Source organism: Neolamprologus brichardi, chromosome 1 (genome assembly GCF_056152115.1).
Source record: "Neolamprologus brichardi isolate AB-2024 chromosome 1, ASM5615211v1, whole genome shotgun sequence".
Taxonomy (NCBI): Eukaryota; Metazoa; Chordata; class Actinopteri; order Cichliformes; family Cichlidae; genus Neolamprologus; species Neolamprologus brichardi.
The window spans coordinates 20325096-20346898 of NC_142104.1; the positions used below are offsets into that span (position 1 = coordinate 20325096).

General features: G+C 40.9%; 1 protein-coding gene across 5 annotated transcripts; it reads left to right on the forward strand.

The window, feature by feature from the left end:
* Positions 1-370: 370 nt before the first annotated feature.
* On the forward strand, positions 371-20910 carry scube2 (signal peptide, CUB domain, EGF-like 2). 5 transcript variants are annotated; one of them, XM_006780181.3, is made up of 23 exons: positions 371-627; positions 2335-2451; positions 2598-2723; positions 2908-3042; positions 3749-3874; positions 3965-4081; positions 5307-5396; positions 6015-6131; positions 6227-6349; positions 6894-7010; positions 7209-7331; positions 7629-7745; positions 8938-9027; positions 9164-9286; positions 9828-9995; positions 10322-10528; positions 14648-14818; positions 16276-16443; positions 16927-17088; positions 17179-17376; positions 17669-17821; positions 18434-18513; positions 19764-20910. In XM_006780181.3, the coding sequence occupies exons 1-23, from the start codon at positions 555-557 to the stop codon at positions 19908-19910; spliced, it is 3048 nt and encodes a 1015-aa protein (XP_006780244.2). In that variant the 5' UTR covers positions 371-554; the 3' UTR covers positions 19911-20910. The 5 variants fall into 5 exon arrangements, with proteins under 5 accessions (XP_006780244.2, XP_035760641.2, XP_006780242.2 ...); XM_035904748.2 differs by lacking the exon at positions 371-627 and adding an exon at positions 987-1292; XM_006780179.3 differs by lacking the exon at positions 371-627 and adding an exon at positions 1317-1942.
* The last annotated feature ends 893 nt before the right edge of the window (positions 20911-21803 follow it).

Below are 21803 nucleotides of genomic sequence, written 5' to 3' on the forward strand. Positions count from 1 at the left end.
TTTTTTGTCCTTAGGGAGTTGCCATATTTTTTTAAGAGGTACATTTTGGGATATCAGATGTGCCTTAAAGAATTATTTGATCTTTCCGTTATGGTTCTTATGTAATTTATGTTTATTTATTACAAAAACTTTTGTAACTGAAATTTTTAGATAATTGGTGTAGAGCCTTTCAGAAATTTTGTGCGCTTCCTTTGAACATGCAATGTATGTTTTGTTTTGTTTTTTTATACTGTACCACAAAGTAGATCTGTATTACAATAAAAAAAATAGAAAAAAAAAAGCGGCCTGTCATATTTTTCTGCACCAGCAGGTGGTGGAAAAGAGCTATATTAACGCTGATGGAGCTTTTGGTCCCTTTGCTGTTTGCAGGGGTTAAAGGTGTTCTTGTTTATTGGCTAGATTGGGATTTCACTTATATTGCACAACTGGAGTTGCATTTTGATAATTGAACCTAAGTCACAGTAGGGAAAACTGCGGCTGTAAAAATCAGTATGGTGCAATCTTAGCAAATTCTACCATCGTTAGCTTATTTGTCCGATGGTAAAAGCTCATAAATGCATGTAAACGTCGATACTAAGCTAACAGTCCTGCTGAAGCAAGTGTATGTACTTCACTCTTATTCAGGAGGTCTGTAGCTTTCAAACCAACGCCTGACTTTAAAGTTAACTATTTATTTGACTGGTGAACAAGGCGTCTTTCGTGTAGCGATTATCAATTAGAACTAAAAATCGTTCGTTGCCTAGCAACCTCGCTTTTTTAATTAACGTTCGCTTCCAGGAGTAGCTAGTTAGCTAATATTTAGCTTAATGCACTATATATACACACAGCAGTGCACGTAAAACATTACAACGGCAGTGAAAAAAGCCTGTAAGTATTCTTAAACTTAAGTCAACTTAAAGTCTAAACAAGACTTGGTGTGTCACTAACAAAAACGCATATGGCAACAAAGAGTTTCCCCAGTGACATCTGGTTTGCTATCTGACGTGTACGCTCTTATGTTATGTCATATATTTTATATTACATATGTAAAAATTGAGAGAACTTAATATGTAGCTGAGTCCACACTGGAAGCGATTCAAACCGATAAGGCCACAAGAGATCATTGAAAGGCAAAGACATTAAGCGACTCCGGGCGAAACACCGAAGTGGGTGGGACTTCGGGACAAACATTTTTTATTTCAAATCCAAGGCGAGCAGTAAGGCGACTACCAATGAGAATGTAGAATATCGTTGATTGACACATGACCTTGTAGCATATTTACCACTAGGTTACCTCTAACCAGAGCCCATGAGTAAGTAATTCCAACTGCTCTGCCTCTAGCGTATTTATTAGAGGGTTACTGAGGCAACCGGCGCCTGGAACGACCACAGGTCGTCATTTTCGAAACGATTCCCTACGAGTAAATCGCTTTTAGCTAAGCAACAGTCACTGTCGACTGTCGCTCGCCTCCGTGCTACCATACACAGACACCAAACGCTGTTTAGACTTTAAAGCCACTCAAAGGAGCTTGTAAATTAGCATTTACTATAACACTTCCGGGCATTTCTTTTTTTCAAAATAGAAGCCTCTGCAGCGCGCTGCCGTTGTGATGCTTTTTACACACACTTGACGCTTCCGCTTTTCTTTGGCTTCCCTCTATTGACTCAACTCTGCTTCAAAAGCGTTTTTTCCATTCTCACGTGCTCGCGCGCGCACGCACGCTCTTATTCTCACTCACTCACTCCTTTCTCTTCTCAAAAGCGCCTTGTGAAGCGGATTGACAGGCTAGAATGAAAATGAGGCGGACGCTCGCTCGCGACTTCAGTGCGTACGCGTCCTTTTGAGAAAGACCTCTAAAGTTGGATCATATCGCCATGGGAGCTGTTTGGGCTGCAAGGGACTTTTGTTTGTTTTTGCTCCTGTTAAATAGTCGCCAAAGCGCAGCGCTTCCAGAGTTTCGAGGTGGGACTGTAGTGAGTGTGTGAGCATGTGTATGTGTTGTCTTTTGCTGTCGTGGAGACTTTACGCACGCTTTTCCCAGGAGTGCGCTCCATGTCGTTTCACCAGCGGCGACTTTTAGCATTTTCTCCTAATTCCTAACAACTTTGTATTATAGGAAAAAACACCGCTGCTGTGGCAGGTTGCGCGTTCCGTGTGCATAAACATTTCCAAAAAGTTTTGTTTTTTGGCATGTTGTTAACGTTCAGGTTTTCACAGGACTTCCCCCCCATTTCGACTCATACTCTTTTATTTCGTTTTTATCAGTTAAATCTGAATTTTCCGGCTTCATTCTCACAAATATGTCGGCTTTTTGTTAATTCTAACGTGTTTTTGATGATAATGCATTCCTGTAGATCCATGCGCAGAGGGAAGTGATGGCTGTCACATTGATGCTATTTGTCAAACGACCCAAGACTCTTATAAGTGCACGTGTAAAGCAGGTTTTAAAGGCGATGGAAAACAGTGTGAAGGTAAGCATTGTGTAAATGTTTAGCCACAGATTTCTTTTCTTCCTATTGCAGCCTTCCTATTGTTCTAATTGTTCAGAGCCCAAGATGTTTTAGCATTATTAGCTTTTTCTCCCCACCCCAACCTTTATGTGTTGTTTGTTTCTTAGATATTGATGAATGTGACCTGGAGTACAATGGGGGTTGTGTGCATGAGTGCAACAACACACCAGGCAATTATCGCTGCACTTGTTATGATGGGTTTCATTTGGCACATGATGGACATAACTGTCTAGGTAAGATTAGCTTTAAACTAAATAAGCAATCTTTCATGGTAGACGGGGAGCTTGCGTCCTCAGCTGTGTAAACTTATGCTTTATAAAACGCTGAAGACTGTCTGTGTTGGTTTATGTAAGTGAATACCTCCCACCTGAAGCATTGTAAGCTGTTTACTTGTGTGATCGATTCACTGTCCTGTAGATGTGGATGAATGCCAGTTCAACAACGGTGGGTGCCAGCACACTTGTGTCAACACAATGGGCAGCTACGAGTGCCGCTGCAAAGAGGGCTTCTTCCTCAGCGACAACCAGCACACGTGCATCCACCGCTCTGTGGGTGAGTATATGTAACACAAAGTTTGAAATAGCTAATAACTCATCCACAAAAGATTGTGTGTTTGTGGATGCCTGTGTGCCCTAATTGTGTAAAACTAGTAAAAAATAGAAAGAGAGAGAAAGATGTAGCAGATTCTCCAAGAGACTGATGACACAATGAGGGGTGACAGGTTCAAGCTGGCTCCTGTCACTGAGCTTTCATCTGAAACAGCAACATGCTGTGGGAAAAAGGATCTCTGTGTCCCACAGAACAAAATAAGTCAATAACTGCAACACTCTGGTCTATGCGGTCAGTGTCACAGATTAGTCTGAAGCGCCTTTGTTTTGTCTCCTTCACTGAAGTCGACTCAAATGTGACTACTTTCCACTCCATCGGGTCTTGACAACCCTTTTATATCCCAGTGGACCTATCCACTCAGCTGTGACCCGTCCATATAAATGCTGCTACAAATCACCATTGAATATGTTGTTTTGTTTTTTGTTGTTTGGGTTTTTTTGGGGGGGAATAAACTTTAGATTCTTGTTCCCTCTGTAGAGGCGCTAAGAATAACGCAGCAGTGGATGTTTTTGGCTTGTGTAGGGGCGTGAGAACAATCAGTGTCTTTCAAGTTTCCAGACTAATCTCTCAGTATGTGCGCCTTTGTGTGTAGCTGGTCAGTCACTGTAGGAGAGTTTCATTGTGTACCTCTCTCCCTCTTTCTATCCAGAGGGCCTCAACTGTATGAATAAGGAGCACGGCTGCGCCCACATCTGCAAGGAGACATCCAAAGGGGGTGTGGCCTGTGAGTGCCGTCCAGGCTTTGAGCTGGCCAAGAACCAGAGAGACTGCATCTGTACGTGCACGCTAACACTCCCAAGTGCATCGGGCTTCTTATGTTGAACTGATTATTTGCATTCATAGTTGCACGTTGTTTACCTTACAGTGACTTGTAACCATGGCAATGGAGGCTGCCAGCACACCTGCGAGGACACTGAGAACGGCTCCATATGCAGGTGTCACAGCAGGTACACTCTGCAGCCTGACAGGAGCTCATGTGTAGGTAAGCAGGCTGACACTGAGCTGAGATGAGGAATGCAAAACAGTGTGAGCACAATGCTGCAGTGAAAGAAATGCTGGGATACACATAATTTTTTTATGATTGATATGTTATTGAATTTTGGAGGAAGAGAGGACAGTATATGCCCGTGCATACACACTGTATATACGTTGTTGTTGTTGTTGTTGTTTTTTTTTTTGTTTGTTTTTTTTAAAAAACATGCTTAGGATCAGGTGAGCAGGTGGTAGGTGTACATGCATAAAAAGGAGGTGAGACAAAAATTTATCTCCATGAGCTGTTAATATGGTGAAGATATCTTTGTCATTCCAATCCTGCCTGGTAAAGATAATGTTTCCCACTCCACAGCCAGCCATCCAGCAGGCACATTAGACCACTCTGTCATCTAAAACACATCACATCAAATATCCTCTATTATCTTTAATGTCCTCACATCATTTCCAACCAGCGTGCAAGGTTGCGAAGTGATAAAACATTTTTCCAAAGATGCCAAATAATAAGCCATTACATCTGAGTACATTAATCTAATGGTTAAGCCTTAAAAAAAGATGGCGTTTTGAAGGCAGTTTTGCTCTAAGTGTCAACTGACCCAATAATAAAGTAACGCTGTAGGCTAGATGAACTTTTTTTATGACTTAATTGGAGTCATGCTTTCATATCTAGATGATGTTTACAGCATTTTAAAGCTTTAACAAAGAAACACAAAACATGTATACAATGTTTTAACCTGACGATAATTGTTTTTACATACATATATACTCATTTATGTTCAGTATTAAGCAAAATAGATCTAGATTTCAGCCCAGGGTGGGCGAAATCCAGGAGCTGCCTACACTATTTTTTTTCTTCTTGAGTTATGAGGAGGCTACCCTTATGAATGGATGAAATTAGAGGATCCCTCTTTGTCTCCATCAGTTCTCCTGTTAGGCAGCGTGCATTTTTCCACACAGCGGTTGTAAAGGATAAGGATCAGCCGTCAGATAGCGGGTAATATCTCTCCTTCCAAGCCGGCAGTGTGTGTGAGGTCTGAGCGTGTCACTGCGACGTTGTCTCCGTGATTCACTTTTCTGATCTTCCGTGTTATCTGACACACACCAAGCCACCACAAGCTGAACATCTCAAGTGTCAAAACACATCTGCGCCCTGATGGCTGGCATAAACACTCACTGAGGATAACAGTAAAGCATTACTCTGGTTTTGTGTGTCACAGAACGAGATGAAGCCACCACAGAGTCCTTGGACCACAATGCCACGTCCTTTACAGAGGTGGACAAGCGGGTCAAACGAAGGCTGTTAATGGGTAATAATAAGACTCCCGCAGTTTTGAATTTGTGTGGGTTTTTTTGTTTTTTTGAGGGGGGGGGGGTTTACGTGTGAAGCTTCCAGGAAGCCCTCAGGAGTGGGGAGAGGAGTTTATTTCTAGCAAACTGATACATTCCTCAGTCTTTTGAGCAAACTGTGAAATGGCTGCATGCTCACTTTCTCACCGCCGACCTCACCTGAAATATACACGTATGTGACAGTGTGGTACATTTCACATTTTCCTTCCATTTGGAAAGGAAAGCATGTGAATCTTTTCTTCTATGTTGAGTATTCATCAGTTGTGTGATTCTGGGTCACTCAATACATGTAAAACATTGTGTGATTGGTACTTTATTAGGTATGCAGTCTCATCTGGTGAGACTGTACGGGTCAGCCCTAATCCAAACATCTCAGTGACGTTAGACGCACAATATTGTTAAATTCTGCACGTTAATTTAACCTTTTAAATCAGTGGACAAAATTATTTAAAGGGTTCTTTACAGGAAATCATTTTATTCTGCTAAGTTCTAGTATTTTGCCACAAACAGAAAGCACAGCATTCCCCACTAGGTGAAAGGTCTTTTCCATGCAGTGATAAGGCGTGTTGCATTTTTAGAAACTTGCGCCGTGAACAATGGCGGCTGCGACTGCACCTGCAAAGACACATCCACCGGCGTGCGCTGCAGCTGCCCCGCTGGCTTCACGCTTCAGCCAGATGGGAAGACGTGCAAAGGTCAGACTCCCGTCTTCACAACGAGGGATAGTATCTTAATACGCTAACATGCGCGTGAAAATGCGTTCTTAGAATCTCGCTCGTTTCACCCGCAGATATCGATGAATGCGAGGTCAACAACGGCGGCTGCGATCACTCCTGCAAGAACACCATCGGCAGCTTTGAGTGCAATTGCAGAAAAGGTTTTAAGCTGCTGACAGACGAACGCTCCTGTCAAGGTAGACGTGGCTCCTGAACTGCAGGAGCAGTAACAGGAACTTGCATGAACGAGATAATGATGACATTTACAATCTCTCTCTCTTGTTTCTTTCTTTTTTTCTTTTTTTTTTTTTAAATCACTGAGTGAATTTAGATTTTTGTAAAATAAAAATATAAAAATTAGTATCATGTTGAGTTTTTGTGAGTTTTTCAGACTTCTACATCATTAGTGTGATTTTATTCAACTTGAATTACTTGACAATTATTTCATGGTTCAGGCTTTAAAGAGTTGAATACATCAGGGAGCATGTAAAACCTTTTTTTGGGGTTTACTTTTGTTTACCTTTTTGTTTGGCATGATTGATGACAATGATTTCTTTTTTAGAAGTCGTTTCTATGAAAAGCTAGTATTTTTGCTTTTGTTTTTTTAATCTGCTGTAGTGTAATGTACCTGTCGCACTTCACTGAGTAGGAAAATGGTCGTCATTAGATGGGAAATTCCTGCTGGCGAAGATTGTAACTGACTGCCCTGCTATTATGTCATCTGCCTGATTTTGATTACAGATATAGACGAATGCTTCTTCGAGCGCACATGTGATCACACCTGTGTGAACTCCCCGGGTGGTTTTCAGTGTCTGTGCAACAAAGGCTATACCATGTACGGACTGGCCCACTGTGGAGGTGAGACTAAGTTGGGTGGAGGGCACTACACATAGCAAGTTCAGCATAACACACAAGTGCTTGATGCATTTAAATGTTTTATTTGATTAAGCACACAGATGTGAGTGGTTGCTCATTGGCGTTTTTGGAAATCGATCTCTGAAATGATAAAGAGTGACCTTTTTTTTTTTTTTTTTTTTCTTTTTTTTCCCATCCCAGATATAAATGAATGCAGTGTGAACAATGCCGGTTGCGAGCATGGCTGTGAGAACACCGTGGGTGGATTTGAATGCTTTTGCCGTCCCGGCTATAAGCTACATTGGAACAAAAAGGACTGCATCGGTAGGTTAGCACCTGTCTCTGAATGACAAGCAGGTCTGTTATTGTCACGTCTCAATGGAAATTGTGCAGTGACGAAGTGTGACAGCAAACACCTTTGTGGACAAAAACAGGAGATACTTTGAGTTGTTCTTTATTTATTTATTTGTTTACTCTTTAATTTTCTTGTGCTTGAGTAATCCATCCAAAATGCTACAAAGCTGTCAGGATTTTGGACTTTCTGTGCTTCTTCATCTTCATGTGCATCTTCCTCCTTCTTGCTTTTGAACATGTTTGAGTTTTGTTGTGGTTTTTATCTAGCGGCTCAGGGTTTATCACCTGCACAGCCCCCATCTAAACCTACTTTGAACTGTAGCAAGCAGGAGGGAGGGGATCGCTGCTTTCTGACCTGCCAGTCTCAAGTACACATCAGCAGCGGTGAGTTGGTTGAGCCAGATCTCTGTATAGTGTGAGCTGCGGTAAACCGGTGTGTTGGTTTAATAACTGAGATAATTTTTTTGGCTACGTTATATATCATCTGTCATGCAATCAGTCTTTATTTGTATGGGCATCTTTCATGCAAGTTAGTGCAGTTCACAGCGCTTCACAGATGACTAACCAGTAGATAATGAGAACAAAGAGTGATAAAGCAAAGCAAATAATTTGTAATATTATAATAAATTAAAAAAAGAACAAAAACATTAAGAAATAGAAGATAAAATATAAATAGATTTGAAGCACCTGAAAAAATTGAGAAAGATGACATTAAAGATAAAAAAAAATAATGAAATGAAATACTAATAAACTAAGAATATCCAAATAAAATAAAGCTGCATAAAAAGACAGCATGTATGTGGAATATACATTAATGGTCTTATCATTGGGTGGTGCCGTGGTCAGCACTGTCGCCTCACAGTGAGTTCTCTCTGGGTACTCTGGCTTCTTCCCACAGTCCAAAAACATGCATGGGTACATCTCTCTGTGTTGGCCCTGCGATAGGCTGATGCAGCTCTCACCCTATGACAGCTGGGATAGGTTCCCTGAATTAGATAAATGGATGGTTTGTCTCTTTCATAGTTTATTTTTTATCATATTGCCCTCTTCAGTTTACTTGTTGACTCTCTGCGGACCCCAAGAAAAGTACTTGTTGCTGTGGTAACAGTTAACTGGGGTGTGAATAAAAAAAAATTTAACAAGAGCTACTTGCTGATATGAAGCAGATGGCTGGTGTTGGGTTGTCAGAGTGAAGCAGCTGCAAAACATGTCAACTAATCCAGCAGGATTAGCACTGCTACAAGTCCTACATTTAAATCAGGATATTTTGACAATTGGAGGTTCACAGGTTAGTTAGAGAGAGATAAAAAGGACCGGGGTGGATTGGTGAAGAAGCTTATGATACATCGAGGATGCTTTTTGTATAGTCGGTGCATATTATGTCTTCAAACAGCACAATTCAGTCAGGTGGAAGTGCAACTAGTCAGTAAGCTCAACAGTTGTAGATTTAATTGAGTGAAAAGTCTGTTGAGGGACTTCATGTTCATACATGCTGCCTGTCTTTTGTCTTAGTTGTTTTTTTGGCCCTTACTTTTGTCAGTGTCGGTCCCTGTGTCACGGCCTCGTGTGTTTTCAGGGACGGAGGATTCCTACACAGTGACCTGTGGAATGCCTCTGCCCTGCTTGGCTGACACACAAAAGAACAACAGTGGCTCATATTGCTTAGGCAAGTACAGGACATCGCAGATTTACATCTTTTTTTTTTTCCGCTCTGCCAAAGAAAACAGTAACACAGGAACAGGTAGGTCACACTTTACTTGTCTTCACTTGATAACGATATTTTCTGTCCCCCTGTCGTGCAGGTCGAGAAACGGCCAGCCTTGCCCGCATTAAGATAACGGCCACTTTTAAGTCTGGCACCGCAAGGTGCAACTTAAAACGAAGTCAGGAGAAACTCAGGGAGAGCCTAAACTCAGCGCGCTCAGGTACAGCGCCACGCCGACTCAAAGCACAAGACTTAGAGTTATATCGTCTTTATGTTGCTGGTTAAAAAACATTTTGGGTTTACCGAGAACTGCCAACATCTAAAGACTCTGAAGCAGACCTTAAAGATGCTTCAAAGAAAACCAAAAACCAAGAGCAAATGTGAAAGAAATTTGTGGGGAAAGTGATGTGGTTTTGAGTGTCTTCCACATCTCAGCACAGCACTTTGTCTGCCAGTGACAGGGAGGATGTAATTAGCCACAGGATGCCTTTCAGTTGTGTCTGACCTAGCTATCAATCAAACACGATTCTGATTGTAGGATTATTTTGCTTCTACAAAAGGGGCTCAGCATGGTACATCCCTCACAGACACTGAAAGGAAACCAACATCTCATTGCCATTGCATCCTTTTTGTTCTAGTAGCTTTTCAGTGTGCATGACCAAAGATTATTGTATGTGATTAATGTTTCCTGTCTGTTAACAACTGTGCAATTTTTCTCTTTGTTGTGCTTGCTGGGGGTTTGTTGTGTCCCATGTTCACAGAAAGGAAGTTTCTCTTCACTGAAAATGTCCAGTTCAGCTACGTGAGCCTGCACTGCACCTCATCCGGACAGAGAATGCGTAGCCGCCATGGCAGGAAGGCCGGCGAAGAGGACGGCTCCTCAATCACTGCTGAGTTTGAGCTGGATGTGAACCTAGAGGAGGTAACAGGTTGGTCTCTCTGTGGTTTCTGCTTGCCTGCCCGCCTGTCTGTCTGCGACCTGTGATTATGATCCTTAAATCTGTCTTTCGCCGCTCTGTTTGTCACTAAACAAACCAAGCTGTGTAAAAGTATCTCCTGTTTTGACTTGGCTCTGGTGATGGGTTCTAGATTTGGGGCAAAGGGTGTTTTTGTTTAATTTCCTTGATTTCTGCGTTAGCGGTGTGAAGTAAGCTTATGGCATGATGGAATCTAGGCATGAAATCGCAGGTTATTGCAGGTGAACAATAGGAAATCTTGCTTTGGAAACTCTTGCAGTATCGAGTGCTTTTCTCAGCAGAGGGTTGTGACGTGAACTGCGTGCGCCGCCGTTCAGAGAAGAGGCTCAGGAAGACCATCAGGACCCTGCGGAAGTCCATCAACCGGGAGCAGTTCCACCTCCACTTTGCCGGAGCAGACTACAATCTATCCAGGAGTCCGGGCCAGCTGGCAGAGCTGCCAGGACACTGCGTAGCAGGACAGATGTTCTTGGGCAGAAAATGTGGTGAGTTGAGTTTATGTGTGTAGTGTTTATTCACTGTAGAAATCCTGTTAACGAGCAGAGCACAAACAGTTAATCCAGGCAAAACTTCTATTGGAAACGTTAATGCTTTTCATCTTTCCCACCGCTTTGTTTTTTGAGGCAGCAGCACTTGTGAGCATACCCCATACACACAGTAGACCCATAGTCATGGCTTTAAGTAATTGAATTGGCCCAAGCCAGTGAGATATATTTAGACAGGCGGGTTTAATGATTGGATTTGGAGCAGGTGTGGGCCAGATGAATGCCATATTTGGCTTGCAGACATTCTGTAATGAGCAAGTTGGAGGGGGAAAGCGAGCTTGTGTGGAAGAACAGAGAAGCTGTTGTTGGCCCTCCAAACTGCGAGATCTTCCAGCATCTCCATGGGATAAAAGTGTAACATTAGGGCTGATGGCAGGTCTCCTGCTGCCTCTTGCTTGAATTTTATATACAACCTGCGCTGGAGAAAAATGCTCTTTAAATAGGGCTGCACACTGTCGATGGTGGAGAGCTCAAGGCAGGCTTGTGTTTTCTCTGGCGGTTGCAACTGTATGCCCCTATTTTCAGGCCTCACAATGTGTTGGCTGCGTGCTGGACATCTTCTCAGTATCAGCGAGGGGAAACTGGTGCCTTTCCTCCTAAATTGTGATGTCTAAATATTTATTCAGGCAGTATGCGCTTTGTTCAATATATGCGTCAGTGTTGAGGATGTTTTAACTTAATGTAGGCCCAGATCTTTATCCCCAGATCTCAGGAATATGGCTGATGGCCAAAAACATGTGTCAAACTATAGCCACTCTGTAGTTTCATGAGATAATGTCTGTTGAGGGAAAGTCATAAGTTTTGCTTTCCATTCATCTCCCTGTAATTTTTTTTTCTTTGGTCTCATCATTAACATTTAAGCTACGTCTGCTGTTAAGCTTTCCTGACATGATTTATTTCACATCTTAAGTGTCTTTATTCCTTCCGTCCCCCGCTTTGCTTTCAGGTCAACATTAGGCAGTCTATTGGTTGTGGCAAGGGTGTAGACATGTAATTTGGGAGAGGAGGGAAAAAGGAGAGGGGGGCTCTGAAAGGCATTCTTCTTAACCTCCAGCTCTTTAAAGGAGCTATATTTTTCCCTCCTCCCCCATCTTTTGCTCTGGCTTAGTTTGGAGTGCAGTTTAGTCCTTTTCAATTTGCCCACTCCATTGAAAACCCCATTTGAGGCTCTTTCTCTCTCCTTGAGAAGAACACAGTCTTCTGTGGATTTGAAGAAAACACTGTGCACAGTTTAAAGCGTGGCAGCTCCTCCTCCTCTGTGCTGTGTTTGGGTTATTGGTTGAAGTAACGTTTATATTCCGGGACGTTGGTTCAGTTTAAATAACTTGTGATGTTAGCTTATTAATAACATGATCATTTTGAGTCTAAAATTTATTTCAACTCTACATTATTTATGTGCAGGAAAACAACCAAAGCATACTTTATAAGAAGCTTCATGTGAACGTGTCTACCACAAGTCCACACGTTCTCACATCCATGTGAGTGTCGCAGTGAACTTGTTTGTGTGTTTGTTTTAACGTTGGAGATGTTTAGGAAGTGCTGTTGATTCAAGCTGGCACTTTAAGTGCTGTCCCCCCCACTACCCTTGCACCCCAACTGGGGGCCACTTTGCATGACCCCTAGCCACTAAACTGCTAAAGAGAATTGACTTCACCCACACCATGGGAATCAATTAGCATCAGCTGTTTGGGCCCCTGCTTGATGGGCGCGAGCAGTGATTGGACCACGTAGAATGGGGGGATTCAGAAACCTGACCTCTTTTATTGGGTTCAGCTCCTTACTACTGTGATACCATAGTGTTTTCCTATGTCATCAAGTAGGCAAAAACCAGGGACTTGAATAGAGGTGAAAGGTCTTTTAAACCTCTTTGGGGCCATCAATTCGAGAACTCTATAGAACCGTTCTTTGCATTTGAAAGGCTTCAAGTTTTTTTTTTTTTTCCTCTTTTTCACTCTCACTCTGTCTCTTCCCTCACAGCTTCCCTCTGTCAAATAAAAGCTGTTAGAGGACAATGCAGTGATGGCTCCTTGTGGTCTTTTAGAATAAACAAAAGGCTTCAAAAATGAGCTGCTCTTGATAGAATTACATTTTCTTTCTCCCAACAAAAACCTAACAGTCTACAGAGCCACGTATAATGGATCTGTGTGAAAGCTTTTGTGTGTCGAGCGCTCTCTGATATTGGTTCTTTTCTTTCAGCCTGGTTGAAGGCTACATATGAGGCACGTTTTGCTTGAAAGTCTCAGGAGTTTAATTGATTTATTCTTGTGTGAGCTCAGCTTTAGTTTTCAAGTGAAGTTCTTACGGCTATCAGACAGACACAGTAATTGCCAAATTAATTACAGGCATCAGTCTGAATGGGAGGAACCAAAGCAAAACAGTGTTTTAGCCCCTTTAATCAAGTGTTTGCGCTTTTATGCGATAAAAGGGAAGCTCTCCCTTTGATTTGCGACTGTGATTGCTTTTTAAAGAGCTGAGGGTGCTTACGTTGGCATTTAAAGTTCCTCTCTTATGCACAGCCATGTTGTGTCACGTATTAAGACAGGTGTAGGTGCGGATGCAGTAAAGGCAGCACTGGGAGACGCTGTTGTTCTTTTGTCCCCATGATTTTGTTTTTGCATGGCTGTTTTAGGTTGGTTTGCAAATGTACTTTAATGGCATTTGGACTTTTTATGTGTGTGTTTCATGCAGTCCAAAGCAAATAAAATTCATAACTTCAGATCAGTTTATTTGTATAGCTCATTTAGGCACAGCAAACACTGAACAAAGTGCAAAACAATCATGTAAAACAGATCAATAAAGATAAATGTTAAACAGACAAATAAAAGTTGACTTAAAGGGAATAACCAACAATAAGGGAATGTAATTAAAAAGCAAAAGTTTACAAGAAGACACAGTTAAAATGAGACTTGAACCTGAAACCTGCAATAGTTACACTGTGTTAATGTAATGCATAAGCATTTTCATAGCGACATCTTATCATACAGTTGTAGCTAAGATAAATGTACTTATCTCTCCTTTAGGCATCATGTAGGTTATCCTTTGTTAGTATCAAGCCGTACTCTGTTTAGTGACACAAATCTGACATTTGAATCCAGTGGGCATATTTCACAAACATTTTACGAACATGCTCTTCTACTGTTTTCTATTTGAAGACTCTAGAACTTTATATAGGCTTCACAACAGCATCACTACTTTGCATGATGCAGTCCTGATATGTTACCTGCGCGTTGTTCACATCTGATTGTGTGGTGCCATATAAAGATGGTCTGTAACAGTACAGCCTAATGCACCACTGAGCTCAGTGATACCTTTAAGATGGCAGGAAAACGCTGTCAACAGATGGATAATTGTTCGGGCTCAGCTGCCTTCTTAAAGCTGGCGCTCACTGCTCTTTACTGTGTTTATCCAGTTCAAGTATTTACATGATCCTCTTTGATTACACTTGAGAGGCAGCTATGATCTGGGTTTCTTTAATGGTCTCATCATTCACTGTAGCTGCGGTGTTTATTGTGTACATCTACGCTGTGGTTAGGACTGCTTGATTGTGTGTAACCACGGGGCAATCTGCTATATTTGTTGATTCATGTCTGCTTATCGCATTGTTCTTTTTTACCCACACACTCTTATGGTGTGGTTATTTGTCCATGAGCGCCACCTGACCTGATCTGTCTACTAAATTGACTTTAATTACAAGTTCAAACGTTAACGTCTGTTTTGGATGGCTTATCTTTAAGTGTTTGTTTTTAGTTTTTGCGGAAATGTTCCATCATCCTCAAACAGTTACATTTGTTTGTTATTGACTCTATATCACAGAATTACTGTCTGAAAAATATTTCTGTGTGTTTAGTATTTAAAAAATATGACTTTTCCCCCTCAACTTGGCATAGCACAAAGATAAAACTGTTAGCACATGCTTAGCAACTCTTTGGAGAAACTTTGTAGGCCGACATTTGCTTTTTGTGCACTAGAGACGGGCATGCAACAGTGTCTCGCTACAAGTATGTCACAGAACGGCTAAACTTTAATCTCTCTTGATGTCCTTTTCCATCTGTGTCTTAGTGAGCTGCGGTGTTGGGACCTACTACGATGGCGATCAGGGACGGTGTTTGTCGTGTCCAGCTGGAACATATCAGGACGAGGAGGGACAGATGTCCTGTGAGGTGTGTCCTACACCTCAAGGAAGAGAAGTCTCCAAAGTGGTGGGAGCTCGAAACATTTCAGAGTGTGGAGGTAAAACACCATATTTTAACATTTAAAAAAAAAAAAAAACAATAACATTTTATAGTTTTACTGTATTATAAACTGGTTTGTCTTAATTTTTTATGATGTGTCCTTTAAACATACTTTACTGCAGGCAACTTGACATTTAATGTTTTGTGTGTTGACTTTGTATGTGTTGAAATCCTGGAGATGTCACAAGACAGGAACCTACCACGAGGGCTGTTTTAAGTGCTTTGGAAGATTTCTGGGTGTCTGTCTGTGGACAGATTTTGATCATGTGCTATCAAAACTTTACAGGTGCCAAGTTTCAAATTAAAGACAGGTTCACAAATGGGTGTTTTCCACGTTTTCACAGATTGAGTGATCCTACAGCCAAATGTTAATGCTAATTTTTAATTTTACAAGCAGTTAAAATGGTCAAATCAACTCACCCAATCACCCATACAGTGCTTTTTATCTGTAGCTAAGCACTTTCTAACATTCACACACACTCAATTCTGTATGTTACCCAAGGATACTTCAGCATGCAGGCAGGAGGAGTCAAGGATTGTTTCACCGACTTTCTGATTGGTAGATGACCTGCTCTACCACCTGAGCCAGTATTAATCTGGTTTGTGCAAAAACTAGTCACCTTTAGGGCTCAGGAAGCAGGTCACAAATAATTACACTTTCCAGCTGATTTCAGAAGCAATAGTAAATTCTCTTTTTTACTTTATGGTGACATGTAAATGCCAAGCAACTTCCTGTCAAACGTAAAGCCCAGGGGCCAGAATCAGCCTGCCAAAGACTGACCCACTGCGCAGCTTTGGAGAGTGTGAAGGAAGGGATGAATCTGAGACTTTTAACTGCATTTTTTAAAAATGTTTTTCAGCTTTCCCTACTGACACAGACCCCTCTCACGGCCAGTCTTACTGCACCAAATTAAAAAACAAATAAATAAACAATGAAAAAAGAGACTGTTATTTAACTACCTACTAAAAAATTTATATTTTATAGATATTTATATCAAATAAATAATAATAAAAAAAAGCAACAGCCGCAGAAAATTAAATCTAAAGTTGTGAAGGTACAAAGGAAGCAGTGGTGCCTCGATAAAGATCTCGCTGGCAGTTGTTTTGCTTTGTGTAAATCTGAAGACGCTTGAATATGAATTAACTTCTTTCAGTCCAGAATAAAAAGCTCAAGGAGCCACCATGTTTTGTTCTCCTCCTGTGCTGTTATCAGAGTCACATCTCGCCTGACAGACTAAACAAGACGAGCTATCACACATCCACTTTGTACTAGTCACCCAGGAGTTACACGCAGTGAGAGGTGGAGATGTAACACAGCATTTTTCCATTAGTATTTTCTTAAGTTTTGCTAAATAAAAGTAGAGCAAAGTTGTTGTTGTTGTTGTTTTAAGTGGACAGAGCATTTCCTGCTTCTAACAGTGTGGCTTGACCGAGTGAATGCTTGTGTGTGTTCAGGTCAGTGTTCCCCTGGTCAGTACTCCCACAATGGCTTCATCCCCTGCCTGCTCTGTCCACCTGGAACGTACCAACCAGAGGTGGGGCGCACCTCCTGCTTCCCCTGTGGAGGGGACCTGGACACCCGGCGCAGCGCAGCTGTCTCATTCCAGGAGTGTGAGACCAAAGGTATGAAAGATTTTAGTTATGTCACTGGATATAAAACCTAATAACTTCTGCCTGGTTTATTTTAGCTTTCGCTTTAGTTTAGCTTTAATATAAACAAAGGGTTTAAATGGTTCTTTTGGAGCCGAGAACGTTTATGAAAGCCTGCCAGACTTGTGAAATAAAGTGAACCATCTGTTGTTTTGGGGATTTTAACTCTTTTTGTGACTTCAAAACATTGTGTAGCATTTGCAGGTGTTGATAGGGACTCTGCTGCCCTCTGCAGCTGTTGTATGGTTTTTACCAGGCACAGAGAGTTTCCGTTCTAACTCAAGCGCAGAGTTTTTTGTTGTTGTTGTTGTGTTTTTGTTCTTTTGTTTTTTTTATGTATAACGTTTTAACTGAAGATTTTTCAGGTATAATGTAGGATAAGATTTTTTTGTACCCTGAATGTTGGAGGCACTAAATCAGCTAACAGCTCTCTATCGCTGGCCTTTGCTCCTGCAGTGCAGTGCTCTCCAGGACATTACTACAACACCAGCACACACCGCTGCATTCGCTGCCCTATGGGCACATATCAAGGGGATTTTGGTCAGAACTACTGTGTCACCTGCCCTGGAAACACCACCACCGACTATGATGGTTCCACTAACATCATGCAGTGCAAAAGTATGTATATCTGCAGGGGGTGGGGCGGGGTTTCAGTTTCCAATATTAGGATTCCATTTCAGATATTTTTAATTTTTGTGTCACTTACAGACCGACGATGTGGAGGAGAGCTCGGGGATTTTACAGGTTACATCGAATCTCCCAACTACCCGGGAAACTATCCTGCGAATATCGAGTGCACTTGGATCATTAACCCTCCCCCCAAACGCAGGATCCTTATTGTTGTCCCTGAAATCTACCTGCCTATTGAGGATGAATGTGGAGACTACTTGGTGATGAGAAAAAGCTGTGAGTTCCACTGTGTTTGTGCCATTTAACTAACAAATAAAATATAACAAAGGGGTTTTAGGTTGGATTTGCTTTGGTTTGGGCTCAAGTTACGATTATGATCCCTTTTTTAAGACGCTATAATCCTCAGAAGTTATGAAAACAAGTGTCCGCTTACAATATAGTCTGTGTGTGCAGAGCAGGATGAATCAGCACAGTGGTAGAAAAACATCTCTTAATGTCATAAGAGTGGTTTTCATATTCATCAGTAGTTACGTATTAAGGCCTCTCCTCTGTGCTTTTTTCCTCACAGCTCTCCCCAACTCTGTGACAACCTACGAGACGTGTCAGACGTACGAACGTCCCATCGCCTTCACCTCCCGCTCCAAGAGGCTTTGGATACAGTTCAGGTCCAATGAGGGAAACAGCGACAAAGGCTTCCAGGTTCCATATGTGACGTATGATGGTGAGATGGTTTGTCTTGGAAATAAGATTAGTACTGTAATTCCATGTAAGTTCACAACCTGGTCCCACCAAACCAGCGCACACTATATTGTGTCTCTCATTTTTCCAATATAAATTATTGAAATCCTCATTTTCACTCAGCATTTATCTTTCAGAAGAAGAAAGTGTTTTTATTTCATTCATGCAGCCTTGTGGCCTGGCCTTTTAATGGCCCAGAAGAGACTATGTGTGCTGGGTGCCATTACGACCCATAGTTATTTGAAATTGGTACATGCGTCCTCCCTGAGGATTATCAGAGACAACTTGGAAAAGTCTGTGGGTTTTTGTCCGTTGTTTTTTTTTTTTGTTTTTTTTTTTGGGGGGGGGGTGTAACGAATACTGTGTGCCTCATTTGTTTAAGAGAAAAAAAAAATCTGCCCCTACCTGTAGAAACTGTGGTTTCCATTAAATCTTCTGTAGGGTTCTACATTTTTTTTATTGTTTGTTTGTTTTTTGAACAATCCCTTTTAAATTTGATGAATTGAGAAAGAATAAACCGATGATACCTCTGAATATTGTTTAAATCTAGTTTGTTTTTTCTTACTAAGCTATTTCTGAACGTTATTTGTTTCAGAGGACTACCAGGAGTTGATAGAAGACATCGTCAGAGATGGAAGATTATATGCTTCAGAGCATCACCAGGAAATACTTAAGGTATTGGGATTTTATAATTATATTATACAAATGTTTAACAGGGAGCACTTTGGTCTCCAGCCTGAGTAGATCTAAAATACCTAAAACCATTCATGTAAGCTGTATATATTTACATTTATCCATTACTTTCATCTTTTAAAGCATTGCATTCCTGACTTATTTAACCTGCTCATTAAGAGTTTTAGCTGTTTTGTCTCATGGGCTATTTTCAGCTGACCATTTAGACTTTATTTGACAAAGATCAGCTGGCCAGTTTTGAGTCCTCACTGTGTTAGTGGTTTGGCTCCAGTGACCATGTAGCACCCTCTTTTGGGAACAAGTAGAAATACAGAGTATCACTCACATTAACCCATAAGAGCCCAGACCCATTTTATTGTCAAGAAAACTGCGAGAGAGTAAGTGTTGAAACTTTAATAGGAACTTCCCTCTGTGTGTAAAGGGACGCCTGTGTCACTGTGGTTTCCTATCGGTAAAAATTACATACTGTAAGTCTGTTAAGGTTCTCAGTCATTCAGGTCATCGTAGTCTAAGGAGCTTGGAAAGAAAAGCGTCTGGACTTCTTTAAGTTGCTTGAAGACTTTTCACCTCTCATCCGAGAAGCTTCTTCAGTTCTAAGGGTCAAATAGTGGAGAGTCCCAGATTTAAACCCAGTGGGAGTTTCCCCCCAAAGAGGGACAAAAGACCCCCTGATGATCCTCCACCTAATCACGTCCAAAATGTGAACATTGGCATTTTGGACAGAGAGGACAGATGGTTTGAAAGAGGAGTGAAAGAAGCCATCTATGTCTACTGTGAGCGACCATCTTTGAACAGAGGTGGTGGTTTACGACACCAACTGTCTGCCATCTATAATCCAGTTTTGAGATCCTTTCCCAGACACCTTAACGCCCACTCACATCCTGGGCCATCTGACCTCAGGAAATCACGTGATAGGGTGGGGCCAGGTTTCACAATGAGCTCACCCGAAACCCTGATTGTAACCCACACCCGTTTTCACACCTTGGCTCATGTGATTAGGTAGAGGATCATCAGGGGGTCCTTCTGTCCCTCTTTGGGGGGAAACTCCCACTGGGTTTAAATCTGGGACTCTCCACCATTTGACCCTAGAACTGAAGAAACTTCTCGGATGAGAGGTGAAACGTCTTCAAGCAACTTGAAGAAGTCCAGACGTTTTTCTTTCCAAGCTCCTTAGACTACATACTGTAAGGAATTCTTTTGGATAACACACTTCTTTTTTTTCATCCCCTCAGGACAAGAAGCTCATGAAGGCACTGTTTGACGTGCTGGCTCACCCACAAAACTTCTTCAATTATACAGCGCAAGAATCGAGAGAAATGTTCCCCAAATCCTTCATTCGTTTCCTGCGGTCCAAAGTCCTGAGGTTCCTTCGTCCTTAAAGAAAAAAAAAGTTGCCACAAAGTTCCAGGATTTTTCATAATAAGCTTAAATTAGAAACTGGACCCTCTTATGTGTTTTATCAATTGACCCCTGTGCATTCTAACGTTACGTGTTAGACAAGAGGACCGCACCTGATGAAACGATCCCAATGGAAAAGTGAAATTTTTAACCGAGGAAGTGGTACAAACCACAGATCTATATGGGTTTCCTCGGAGAGGAATTAGGAGATCTCATTTGGAAAATACTTCTAACAGCAGATGAACGACATTATACGGCCCTTTAAATTTTAAAGTTGGGATTTAAATTCCAAGTCCAAATTGGGTATTTGAATGTTGAGAAATACTGTACATGGCGGCATTATGGGACTCTTTAATTGCATTTGGATGAAAAACAAATATGATAGACGAACAGATATATGCTGAATGTCAGTAACACTGTATATAGGTTTAGGTTTAACATTTAGTTTTTTAACATGGCCTGCACAGGTAGGCATGAAATACTGACAGAAATACTGCAAAAATGTCAGGAACAAATAGCGCACACAAGTTTTCTTGGGGAAATTAGCACTGCAAAAGAAGTAGCCCTGCCACAAAAGCAATTATTCTGATGAATGTCTTGTATATGATGTAAAAAGTTTTAGGTGAAACGCTAATGTTTTGTAGCAGCTACATACACTTTAATGGTATAGCATGGCTGCGTTTGCTGTTGGCTCACGTATTTGGTCTTCTAAGGTGTCTGGATGAGCACTGCTGTTCTTTAAAAAATACTTTTTCCTTTCCAAAACTAGTCACAAGACAATGACTGCTTCAGCTAGGTCACTAGCAACCAAAGACAACGAATTACTCTGCAGAGAAACGGAACAATTTGTGATGCCATGAATACATGAAAAGTTCTGTAAAATAGAAGTAAACTATATTTACCTCTCCTAGATGAAACAAGTATGTATATTTTTTATGATTTTGTACATCGAATGTGCTGTAAATAAAGATTGGAAACTGATTTCCACCACTTTCAACCACTTTTTCTTATTTTTGTACAAGTTCATGTGTTTGTATATGTTTAACACCTCCAGAGGAATAATAAAGTTGGTCTTTATTAAGTATTATTATTATTATTGAGTTAGTAGGTAGAACTTTTGAGATAAAATGTTTGCAAGAAAAAAACATGATTTTTTTTTTTTTTTTTTTTTTTTTTATCAAAAATGATATGGAGACAGGGATAAACTAGAGTAACAAGGTTGCACATAATTTGGATTTATCTTGGATAATAAAAGATGTTTCATCACTGAAAAAACAACAACAATCTTCCATCGTTATAAAGGCCATTTTACAGTTGCAGGACATTTTCTATCAACCCCGTGAATTTGAAAAGAATCTATATGAAAAAAGTGGTTCGAAAATATTTATAATGCAAAATAGTTCTTGAGCACAAGTGTAAATGCTAAAAAAAAAAGATAATTATAAAGAAATTATAAAAATAAATGGTCGATTTGTTTATTTATCTTAGCGTTTTAATTGAGTTGAGATTTTTATGTATATAGCGCCAAAACACAATGCACTTTAGAATGTACGGTAAAGACTCTACAATGATAATATAATAATTGTCTTCCAAGAAGAATGACCCGCCTGGTGTTCCCCGGACCAGAGTTTGATACACCTGCTGTTTACCAGCGTGTCTAACCGAAGGGTGCGTTCGATTTATTTTCACGTCCTTAGCGGTTCAGTTTACTTTTATTGTTTGTTTTTTTGTTTGTTTTTTTGGGTTGTTTTTTTTTTTTTTTTTTTGTAGAAATATAACCCAATTAATTGAAAGTAACTGTTTAAATGTTGGATAATATTTCGAACAACCTTTGATGGGCGACAGACAAGCAGCTAATTGGCATTATCTGAAAT

What these genes read in the sequence shown, in the direction of transcription:
- scube2 (XM_006780179.3), top strand. Translation starts at nt 1,855, where the DNA reads ATGGGAGCTGTTTGGGCTGCAAGGGACTTTTGTTTGTTTTTGCTCCTG. An exon ending in TGATGGACATAACTGTCTAG is followed by an intron (nt 2,724 to 2,907) that starts GTAAGATTAGCT and finishes ACTGTCCTGTAG; the next exon opens with ATGTGGATGAATGCCAGTTC. An exon ending in AGATGGGAAGACGTGCAAAG is followed by an intron (nt 6,132 to 6,226) that starts GTCAGACTCCCG and finishes TTTCACCCGCAG; the next exon opens with ATATCGATGAATGCGAGGTC.